Consider the following 10280-nt stretch of genomic DNA (forward strand, 5'->3'; position numbering starts at 1 on the left):
TTCAAATTAGTGTTTTCATTTTCATTGAATAAACACCCAGAAGTGGAATTGTTGGATCATATAGTATAGTAGTTTATAGTTGTATAGTAGTTTTAATTTTTTTTGAGGAAACACTTACTGTTTTCCATAGTAGTTGCATCAGTCTGTATTCCCACTAACAGTGTCAGAAGGTTTTATTTCTCCACATCCTCACCAGCACTTATTTTATTGTCATTTTGAGAATAGCCATTTTTCACAGGTGTGAGATGCTATCTCATTGTGATTTTGATCTACATTTCCCCGATGATTAGTGATGTGGAGCATCTTTTCATGTGCCCATTGGCTATCTGCATGTCTTCTTTGGAGAAATGTCTGTTTAAGTCTTCTGCCCATTTTTTAATTGGTTAGTTGTTTTTTGATATTAAGTTGTGTAAGTTCTCTATATAGTTCGGAAATGAACCCCTGATTGAACTTGCAAATATCTTCTCCCATTCAGTAGGTGCCTTGTGTTTTGTTGATGGTTTGCCTCCTGTGCAAAGGCTGTTTAGTTTGGTATAGTCTCATTTGTGCAGTTTTGCTTTTGTTGCTGTTGGCTGAGGAGACTAGTTGGTAAGACCGATAAAGAATTGCTTGCAGCCTTTATTTTCTCTTAGAAGGTTTATGGTTTTAGGTCTTTAATCCATTTTGAGTTCTGTATGTGGTATAAGATAATGGTCCAGTTTAATATTTTGCATGTAGCTGTTCAGTTTTTCTAACACCATTTGTTGAATAGACTGTCTTTTCCCCACAGTATATTTTTGCCTCCGTTGTCATAGATTAATTGACCAGATAGACATAGGTTTATCCCTGGGCTCTGTGTTCAATTCCATTGATCTATATGTTGGTTTCCATCCCAGTACCATACTGTTTTGATTACTATACCATTGTAGTATAGTTTGAAATCAGGGATAGTGATACCTCCAGTTTTGCTCTTCTTTCTCAAGATTGCTATGGCTATTCAGGGTCTTTTATGCTTCCAAAGAAATTTTAGAAATTTTTAGGAAACAAATTGGTAGTTACCAGAGAGGGAGGGGTTTAGGGGCAGTCAAAATAGGTGAAGGGGATGAAGAGGTACAAACTTTCAGGTATCAAATAAGTAAGCCATGGGGATGTAATGTACAGTACAGGTAATGTAGTGAATGCCATAATAACTCTGTATGGAAGAATATGCTAACTAGACTTATTGGGGGGATCATTTACTAATGTGTATAAATATCAAATCACTGGAATGTACACCTGACACAAATAGGATATTGTATGTCAATTATTCGTCAATAAAAAAGAGGTTCCCGTCTTGTACCCCCTGGGTTAAAAATCTTTTTAACTGCTGTTTTTTAACTTATTACTTTACAGCCTTTATTACTTTACATCCCTTATTACTTGACAGTCTCATTCTTTCGACCTCTGCACCAGAGAAAACTCCAGCTATAGTAGCTGCTGCCATTTCCCTCAGTGTCAGCGATTTATCTTGAAGGTGTTGGTTCCTGTGGACCAAATTCACTTATGCTATTTTTACTTTCAATATTTGGGGGGACTCCAGGTAACTCAGAGTGCCATGTTATGCTTCTTATTCCACTTCTATCTGTAACTTTTGCTTTTACAGTGCAGTCAGTGAAGCCAGCGTGCACCAAGGAGCCACTTTGCTCCTTAGGAGGAATATATCTGACTTTCCTCCTCTGGCCATGCTGGACCCACCCTCAGCACTTTCCCAGTCCTCGCAAGGACACTGACCACCCTAGTTCGTTGCCCTGCAAAAGAATCCCTGAGCTCTCATGCCTCCACGTTTTACTTGCAGAGAGCTTCTCGTTAAAAGGAACTTCGGGCAGCGGTCTAAATGCTCCTATGATTAACCTAGGTTGGATAACGTCAATCAAGTTGATTTTCTTGAGATTGGAGAGCCATCCTTTTAGAATGAAATATTTTTTTCTTGGAGATTGTTAGTAATAGGATTTTATCTGTAATAGTTATATAAGAAGAAATGATCAAAGAGATAGTAAGTAATTAGTCTGATAAGAAAGCTGAATTATGTCCTTGATGTTTCAATGACACATGCATTTATTTTTCTTATAATAGATTTTAAAACTCTTAGCCTCATAGAAATCTTCATTTAAAATTGTATCCTTAACTAGGGTTGGCTCAAACACAGGTCATATGATAAACATGCCCCGCATTATCTCCCTTGAAGAAACTCAGTGTAATAATTTACATGGTTTATCCACTCTTTTTAATATTGATTTTATTGATATAAGGGAAAAAAGGAGATGGAGAGAGAAATAGAAATATCAATGATGAGAGAGAATCATTGATCCACTGCCTCTTGCACTCCCCCTGCTGAGAAGCGAGTCTGCAATCCAGGCATGTGCCCTGACTGGGATTCGAACTGTGACCTTCTGGTTCCTAAGTCAATGTTCAGCTACTGAGCAACATCGGCTGGGCCAGTTGTCCACTCTTTATTGAACACGTATTATGTTCTAGATATTGCCTATTAAATCCCTACAAAAACCCTAAAGATGGTTTTGATAATCCCCCCACTGTTCAAGAGAAGGAAGTTACTTTCAGACAAGTAGCATCTTCTCAAAGACACATCCCTAATAAATAATAATACAAATACAGATCTTTTTTGTTGTTGATTGCTCCTCATGTGCCAGGCAGTGTGTTAAATGCTTTCTGTCGCATTGAATGGAAACCTCACAGTACTTTCACGTTATTCTCAGTTTACAAATGAGGAAAACAATGCTTGAGATGTCATGTGACTTGCTACGGTGTCAGGGCAGATAAGGGGAGGATCAGGCAAAATTTTTTGACTCCAGATCTCATCCTCCTAACCAGCAATATGGGATACTGCTCTCCCACCACGGTTGTGTACAAAAGCTCTGAATTAGAACTGGGGTCTCTTACTCGAAAGCTTATTTTGTATGCTGTGACTTTGCCCTCTAGTTAGTGACCTTGCCCCCTCTATTACTCCTTAACATGGGCTTCAGAAACAGAACTCTAATTTATAACCTTGCATCTCTGAGAAACATGCCTTTGATTCATAGTTGTCGGGTAACCAGTTCCGGGGTGTATCAAGGGTCACCTTGGGTATCAGGTGTGGTATGTGGCGTCCTCGATCCAGCTGTTAGCATGTCGCCAGACCTAATCCTCTCTAATAGGCAGTTAGAGGGCTTTCTTAGTTTCATTCGCAGGCAAAGGAGTCGACCATTAGACCTCACTTTCATACTGTTTGTGAACCAGATTTTTGGAAGCTACTCACCAATCATTTTGATAAACCTTGCTAGCAGCTACTATGCTTTATGACTGAATGGGGGGTTGTTTTCCTTTAGTTTATGTGTGTGTTTCAATCTTCTTTCTAGGTTGGAATTCTCCTTCATTATTCCACCCTTGCCACAGTGCTGTGGGTGGGAGTGACAGCTCGCAATATCTACAAGCAGGTCACGAGGAAAGCGAAAAGATGCCAGGATCCCGATGAACTGCCTCCGCCACCCAGACCCATGCTCAGGTACCGATACCTCCGTTTACTGAATAGTGTTAACCGTTACGTTTAGTGAAGCATCGTCATAACAACATTGCTGAGTGAAGTTTGGAAAATAGAAGAATGGACTTGGAGGCTGGGCTTCCTGAGTTGGAGTACTGGCTGGGCCCCTTCCAGCCAGAGTCCTTCGTGAAGTTCTCACCCTCTCCGGGCCTTTCTGGCTCATCTATAAGGTGGGGTGGTTGCAAAGCAGAGCTGTTGTGAGGAAGAAATGAGTTCATGGGTGAATGGCAGCTGGTTTTATTTTCCCGGGGTCAGGTCACAGATTTTACTCCGCTCAGGTATGCATCAGTTTTATTATTCTCTGCAAAAGACAGAACAGTGTTGGAGTTATGCCCTTTTTACTCATTATCATAAAAAAGTTGTCAGTGGGTCATCGTGCTTGATAAGTAAAAATTGATGAATGTCTCTGAGATTGTTAAGTGCCGGGTTTGTATGTGACTGAGAGAAACCCTCCCGCCACGAGGAGCTTATAGTCTTTGAGGAGACAGGCATGGGAGGGACTGGCTGGTGACTGTGAAGAACTGCTGTGGAGCCCTGACCTGTGTGCCCGTGTTCTCAGTGGTTAGAGCGTTGGCCTGAAAACCGAAGGGTCGCTGGTTCGATTCCTGGTCAAGGACACGTACCTCAGTTGTGGGTTTGCTCCCCAGCCCTGGTCAGGAAGTGTGCAGGAGGTAACCAATCAACGTATCTCACTCACACTGATGGTTCTTTCCTCCTGCTCCCTCCCTGCCACTCTTGCTCAATGGAAAAATATATCCTCAGGTGAGGATTAACAGCAAAAAACCTGCCTTGGAGATGTATTTTCTGAAAGTGCAAACCAAGCAGCTGTGAGCGGGGGCAGGAGGGGCTATTATTAATGGTTAGACCACTGGCAGGAACCTTCATGAGTGATTAGGGCAGAGGGTGGAGGTAGCACTTCAGATACAGGATTAGGTGGTGAGCCAAGGCTACAGCCCCGGTGAGTGGTGGAGCAGGAGTTCAGGATGATGCTGAGCTTCAGGCCCCTGGGTGCCCTGGTGACATGTGGGCAGCACTGAGGATTTTACATGAGGGCAGCACCATGTATTGGCCTGGAATATGAATTGGAATGCCTGAGAATGAAGAAGTCCGCCGAGGGCATTAGGGGGTCCCCTGGGGGCTGATGGTGACATTAGTGACATGGGGAATAGGGAGAGGACACCTGTTCAAGAGACTCCAGGCAGCTTCTCTAGGGTTGATGACCTGGATTTGAGAGGTGTGTGAGGGGAAGGTGACAAAGATGGCTGCAGATGTCTACTTCAATGAGTGAGGCTGCCAGCAAGTGGCACTTCCATCAAGTGAGGAAGTCATGTAAGAGAGTAAATGGGGGAGGGTGTGGTGGGCGGGGTGGTAAGCGAGGGAAGGTGGCTCACCACCACTTTCTCGTGGAACGTGATGATTCTGGAAGTCTGGTGCTCAGCAGGGAAGAGGAGCTGGACGTGCTGTGGGTGGGACGGGAGACATTTACCTGTGTGGTCCTGCAATGGGACCCCCATGGAGAAGTTAGCTAAGAAGAGAATGATTCCCAGGCCAGGCCGGTGTTTAATAGACAGGCCCTGGGAAATAAAAGGGTGAAGAATCATGTGTCATGGAAATGGACACTTGAAACCTATATAATCTTATTAATCAATGTCATCTCAATAAATATAATAAAAAAAGAAAATGTGAAAAATAAAAGTATTCTGATGGCGGGGAGGAGGGGCAGTGAGGCTCAGTGGTTGAGAGTCCAGTTCAATTCCCAGTCAGGGCACATGCCTGGGTTGCGGATTCGCTCCCAAGTTGGGGGGTATGCAGGAGGCAGCAATCGATGTCTCTCTCATCATTGATGTTTCAATCTCTAAAAATTAAAAAAAGAAAGAATTGAAAAGAGCACCTAAGAGCATAGAAGATTCGGGAAGAGTGGCGCAGGACGATGAGGGCAGCAGCATGCCCAGCCAGAGTCAGGTTAGAGAGTGAGGGCTCTAGCATCTCTGTCACTTGCATTACAAGAACTGAGCAAAGGTGTTTGGCTAAGAGACGGGGATCCTGTCCTCAAGCAGCTGTTGCCTCTGTAAGTAAAAGATAGCTTGGCCTCTAAACCTGATGTGGTCCCTGAATGACCCAAAGGTACCTCTTTACCTTTAGACAGTGCAAGCTCCTCCTTCCCCAAGACCTTGAGCCTGAGGAAGCCCCAGCAACCTTGCCCCTAGAGGGTGGGCCAGAGGTGCCTGAGACTCTCCTGGCCCCAGAGGTGGCAGTTTCAGTAGCATATACATGGGAACAGCCTCAAATAAAGTGATAAAGGTGAAGCAAATAATGATGGTAGTTATTTCCAGGAGTTTGTCACTGACGGGAGAGAGAAAGAAGGTGGTAGGCCAAGGCGAGTTTTAGAAGAGAGGAGAAAACGTGAACGTAAATTTTTAGGCTGGAAGTACGAGGCAATGGAGAAGATTTAAAGCTGAAAAATAAGGGTTAGTTGATAACAGGAAGTCCTGGCAGTGGGAGGGGGAAGGGCAGAACCTATGATTAATGTGGGAAATGACACCTCCTTCTCAGGGAAGAATTGATGGGAATTAGCACAGCAGGAAGGGAGAGGATCTCCAATGTTGGCTTCCCTCTAATGTGTGAAGTAGACGACAGGGTGATGGTTTTATAGTGTAATTAGCTGTCTTTTTCAGCAACACTAATTAATATCATATTGAAGGGTTTTAGTACCTGTGAGCATGACCAGGAAACAGAGAAATGGGTCATGACTATTGCCTTTATCCAGCCAATTCAGTTTTGGGGCTGTGTCCAGGGAGTGGCTGATGCAGAATTAAGACTCTGACTGTGCCCAGGGGCTACCCAGCCAGGGCGGAAAGTTGCCTATTTCCCTTTTCAGAGAGCTCAGGGAAGCTCGGGCCATAAAAAGAAGGTGTGCACCTAGGCTCAGCCACCACTGTCCCCCTCAGTTCTTAGTGCACCGTCATCTGTCTTGCCCTCCTCAGCTAGACGGAGGGAGAGGGGCCAGGAGGGGCCAGACGGGGCTGCTGGGATCCAGGGACCTCCCTAGCCTAAATCTCAGTTGACTAGAAATAAGCACACACAGCACTGGAACGTCCTGGAAATACAGGCTTAGCTGGACATTGATAAATTATTTAGCCCGGCCAGCATGGCTCAGTGGTCGGCCTATGAACCAGGAGGTCACGGTTCAATTCCAGGTCAGAGCACATGCCCAGGTCGTGGGTTCCATCCCCAGTGTGGGGCATGCAGGAGGCAGCCGCCCAGTGATTCTCATCATTAATGTCTCTATCTCTCCCTTCCTCTCTGAAATCAATACAAATATATTTAAAATAAGTAATTTATTTGTCGTTCGGTGTTTTGGCTGCACTATGTATGGCACAGTGAGATCTTCAAGTCCATTTTTTAATGGACTAACTTTCCAGTTCACCAACTGCATCTAAAACAAAACAACAACAAAAAACAACAGTTCCCCCTAAAACAGTGATGGCGAACCTATGACACGCGTGTCAGAGGTGAAACGCGAACTCATTTTTTTGGTTGATTTTTCTTTGTTAAATGGCATTTAAATATATAAAATATATATCAAAAATATAAATCTTTGTTTTACTATGGTTGCAAATATCAAAAAATTTCTATATGTGACATGGCACCAGAGTTAAGTTAGAGTTTTTCAAAATGCTGACACGCCGAGCTCAAAAGGTTCGCCATTACTGCCCTAAAAGAAAAAGTATGGGCTAAAACCCTCCCTGCTATAGCTGTGTTACCATGTTTGTCCACACGGTGGCAGAAGATGATCAGCTTTCCTCCACTTGGAAACTTGGTTGACCGTGTGCTTTAAAAAAACGAAATCTAAACAAAAAATTAAAAAAAAAAAACACATTGCTCATACAGCAGCCTCTGAAAGTTAACCTTCAGTTAACTGTGTAAGAGGATTCACATTCTTTAAGGAATGGCTTGTGCCGTGATGGGATGTGTCCACCTTAACTAATGGGATGATGAGCTGTGACTTCTTTTATTCCTCCTCCCAGGTTTTACCTGATCGGGGGCGGCATCCCCGTCATCGTCTGTGGGATCACTGCGGCAGCAAACATCAAGAATTACGGCAGCCGGCCAAGTGCGCCCTAGTGAGTAGTTTGCGCTCTCGGTACAGCTGACCTGACCCAGTTGTTTCACTAAAGTTTATTGCAATCTGGTAAACACTTTGCTGACATATGTAGTAGCATCTGAGCTGGCTCACCCTTTTCTCTCCTAGTTGCTGGATGGCGTGGGAACCGTCCTTGGGAGCCTTCTACGGGCCCGCCAGCTTCATCGCTTTCGTAAACTGTATGTACTTTCTCAGCATATTTATTCAGTTGAAAAGACACCCTGAGCGCAAGTACGAGCTGAAGGAGCCCGCCGAGGAGCAGCAGAGGTTGGCGGCCAACGAGAACGGCGAAGTGGCTCAGCAGGACTCCATGTCCTTGTCCCTGATTTCCACGTCGGCGCTGGAAAACGAGCACACGTTCCAGGCGCAGCTGCTGGGGGCCGGCCTCACCCTGCTCCTCTACGTCGCCTTGTGGATGTTCGGGGCCCTGGCGGTCGCCCTGTACTACCCTTTGGACCTGGTGTTCAGCTTCTTTTTCGGAGCCACGTGTTTGAGCCTCAGTGCGTTCATCGTGGTGCACCACTGCGTCAACCGGGAGGACGTGCGGCTCGCGTGGATCATGACCTGCTGCCCAGGCCGGAGCTCCTACTCGGTGCAGGTCAACGTGCAGCCCCCCAACTCCAGTGGGACGAACGGGGAGGCCCCCAAGTGCACCAACAGCAGCGCCGAATCCTCGTGCACGAACAAGAGTGCGTCCAGCTTCAAAAACTCCTCCCAGGGCTGCAAGCTCACCAACCTGCAGGCTGCTGCGGCCCAGTGCCACGCCAACGCGCTCCCCGGAAACGCCGCGCCGCAGCTGGACAACAGCCTGACGGAACACTCGATGGACAACGACATCAAGATGCACGTGGCGCCTTTGGAAGTGCAGTTTCGAACCAACGTGCACCCCAGCCGCCATCACAAAAACAGAAGTAAAGGGCACCGGGCGAGCCGGCTGACCGTCCTCCGAGAATACGCCTACGACGTCCCCACGAGCGTGGAGGGCAGCGTGCAGAACGGCTTGCCCAAGAGTCGGCCGGCCAACAGCGAGGGCCACTCGAGGAGTCGCAGGGCTTACCTCGCCTACAGAGAGAGACAGTACAACCCACCCCAGCAAGACAGCAGCGACGCTGCCAGCACGCTCCCCAAGAGCAGCCGGAATGCGGACAAGACCGTGTCGAGTGGCAGTAAGAAGGAGGCCGTGAGGAAGCCAACTGCAGTTGAACTTGAAAGTCAGCAGAAGTCTTACGGCCTCAACTTGGCCACGCAGAACGGACCCATCAAAAGCAACGGGCAGGAGGGGCCCTCGCCGGGTGCGGACAGCACGGGCAATGTGAGGACTGGGCTATGGAAACACGAAACGACTGTGTAGCGGTGGTGGGCCTCCTGGGCAGAGAGAGAGCCGTGCAAACCCTGAGAGTCACATTCCTTTAAGCTCTGGACGCGGGAAAACAAACTGTTTACAGCCACCTTAGGGATCCAAAAGAATTTTGAATAAACTTCAAAGTTTTGGATTTTAGTTATTTTATACCCCCCCAGTTGTTGCTTTTTTATGAATTAAAAAAAAAAAGAAAAGAAAAGAAAGGAAGAAAACCTCAAAAGCATTGTTTTAGTTGTCAGACTACGAGCAGGACATTTGGGTCTGAAATGTAATTTCTTGAAATCTGTAATAACGACTTAACATTTCAGATGTGTATTTAATACAATAAATAGGTGTTGGTCATTGTGTCAATCGTACATTTTTATATTTTACAATAGAAGCATCCAATTCTTTTTTAATGATGTTTTTACACATTGGGATAGTTTAATGAGATATATACACAGGTTGGTTAGCAGATGTTTACATGATTAGCTCCACTGATTATGGCATATGAATCCAAGGGCTCTTGGACTGATGTTTTATAAATATTATTTTGAATGCTTCAAGTGTTTTATAAGCTCACAGAATGTTTCTGAAAAGGTCTTTCTAAATTTCATTACTTTTGCCATATCAATTGGATCCTTTTAATATTATTACCACTCTTGTGGCTTTTCCATGGTTTATTTTTGGGTTTAAGTTTCTTATTCAGTCTTTTTTTCCTGTTCTCAGCATATGATTTTTGAATGTAAATGAAGAGCTACCATACAAGGTTCCCGTTCACTTATTCTGGATTCTTCAATTCTTTAATATTTTGTTCTTAAAGAGAGGAAGTTCCTTGGGTTCGTGCTAACGTACTGACTTTTAAATTTCATTGCAAAGATAAAAGCAGGTCTCATCCAAAAGTTAACATTGATCATCAGTGCAGGATAGTCCTTGTCCGTCTGCAGTCCCGTCTCACTGCGCTCCATTCCTGGAACTCTCTCCGGAAAGGTGGGTGGGGTCTGCCCTGACTCCTTTGTGCATCCCGTCCCTCTGATATGCCTGAAAAGATTGGACAGCTTAGATCTGTTGGCTTTTTAAAATTTATTTGTTGGGGTGACATTGGTTAATAAAATCATATAGGTTTCAAGTGTAAGATTCTATAATACATCATGTGTAGTACATTGCATGTAGATCTGTTATTGCCAGCAGTCTGCAGGTTTAAATCAGATCAGATTCAAAAATTTACATTCAAGAAATGCTAA

At 45.0% G+C, this 10280-nt stretch overlaps 1 protein-coding gene across 1 annotated transcript in view; it reads left to right on the forward strand.

The window, feature by feature from the left end:
- Positions 1–9561, forward strand: part of ADGRA3 (adhesion G protein-coupled receptor A3) — a 110261-nt gene extending 100700 nt beyond the window's left edge. Inside the window, exons 17-19 of the mRNA XM_070398665.1 lie at positions 3372–3517; positions 7582–7677; positions 7806–9561. Of these exons, the coding sequence (XP_070254766.1) occupies positions 3372–3517; positions 7582–7677; positions 7806–9048 (1485 nt within the window). The 3' untranslated portion in view covers positions 9049–9561. The remainder of the gene's footprint in view (positions 1–3371; positions 3518–7581; positions 7678–7805) is intronic.
- The last annotated feature ends 719 nt before the right edge of the window (positions 9562–10280 follow it).

This window comes from Myotis yumanensis, unplaced genomic scaffold (genome assembly GCF_028538775.1).
Source record: "Myotis yumanensis isolate MYYU_CA2020_CCGP unplaced genomic scaffold, mMyoYum1.0.hap1 SCAF_1, whole genome shotgun sequence".
Classification (NCBI taxonomy): domain Eukaryota; kingdom Metazoa; phylum Chordata; class Mammalia; order Chiroptera; family Vespertilionidae; genus Myotis; species Myotis yumanensis.